General features: G+C 39.9%; 1 protein-coding gene across 2 annotated transcripts in view; it reads left to right on the top strand.

Moving 5' to 3' along the window:
• The window catches only part of pdzd2 (PDZ domain containing 2), a 10,999-nt gene that overhangs the window by 2,455 nt on the left and 8,336 nt on the right, over positions 1-208 (top strand). For both annotated transcript variants that reach the window (XM_035657935.1, XM_035657934.1), the window contains exon 4: positions 131-208. In XM_035657935.1, coding sequence (XP_035513828.1) covers positions 131-208 — 78 coding nt within the window. The remainder of the gene's footprint in view (positions 1-130) is intronic.

Genomic DNA, 208 nt, shown 5'->3' with positions numbered 1-208 from the left:
CCTGCTCTATTTGAAAAGTGTCCTGGAGATAACTTCTGTTATGAATTGGCGCTATACAAATAAAATTGAATTGAAATTGAATTGAATATATAACCTTTAACATTGAACCTCATTTATGTTCTTCCAACAGCAACTGAAAAAAGGCGTAGTGACACTGACGATTCGAACTCGTCTGCGTAGTCCCAGCCTGACACCCTGTCCAACCCCC

This window comes from Morone saxatilis, unplaced genomic scaffold (assembly GCF_004916995.1).
Source record: "Morone saxatilis isolate NCDOM2014 unplaced genomic scaffold, NCSU_SB_2.0 Contig16, whole genome shotgun sequence".
Taxonomy (NCBI): domain Eukaryota; kingdom Metazoa; phylum Chordata; class Actinopteri; family Moronidae; genus Morone; species Morone saxatilis.
The sequence above is the reverse complement of the archived record's forward strand: the minus strand, read 5'-3'. Positions and strand labels throughout refer to the sequence as shown.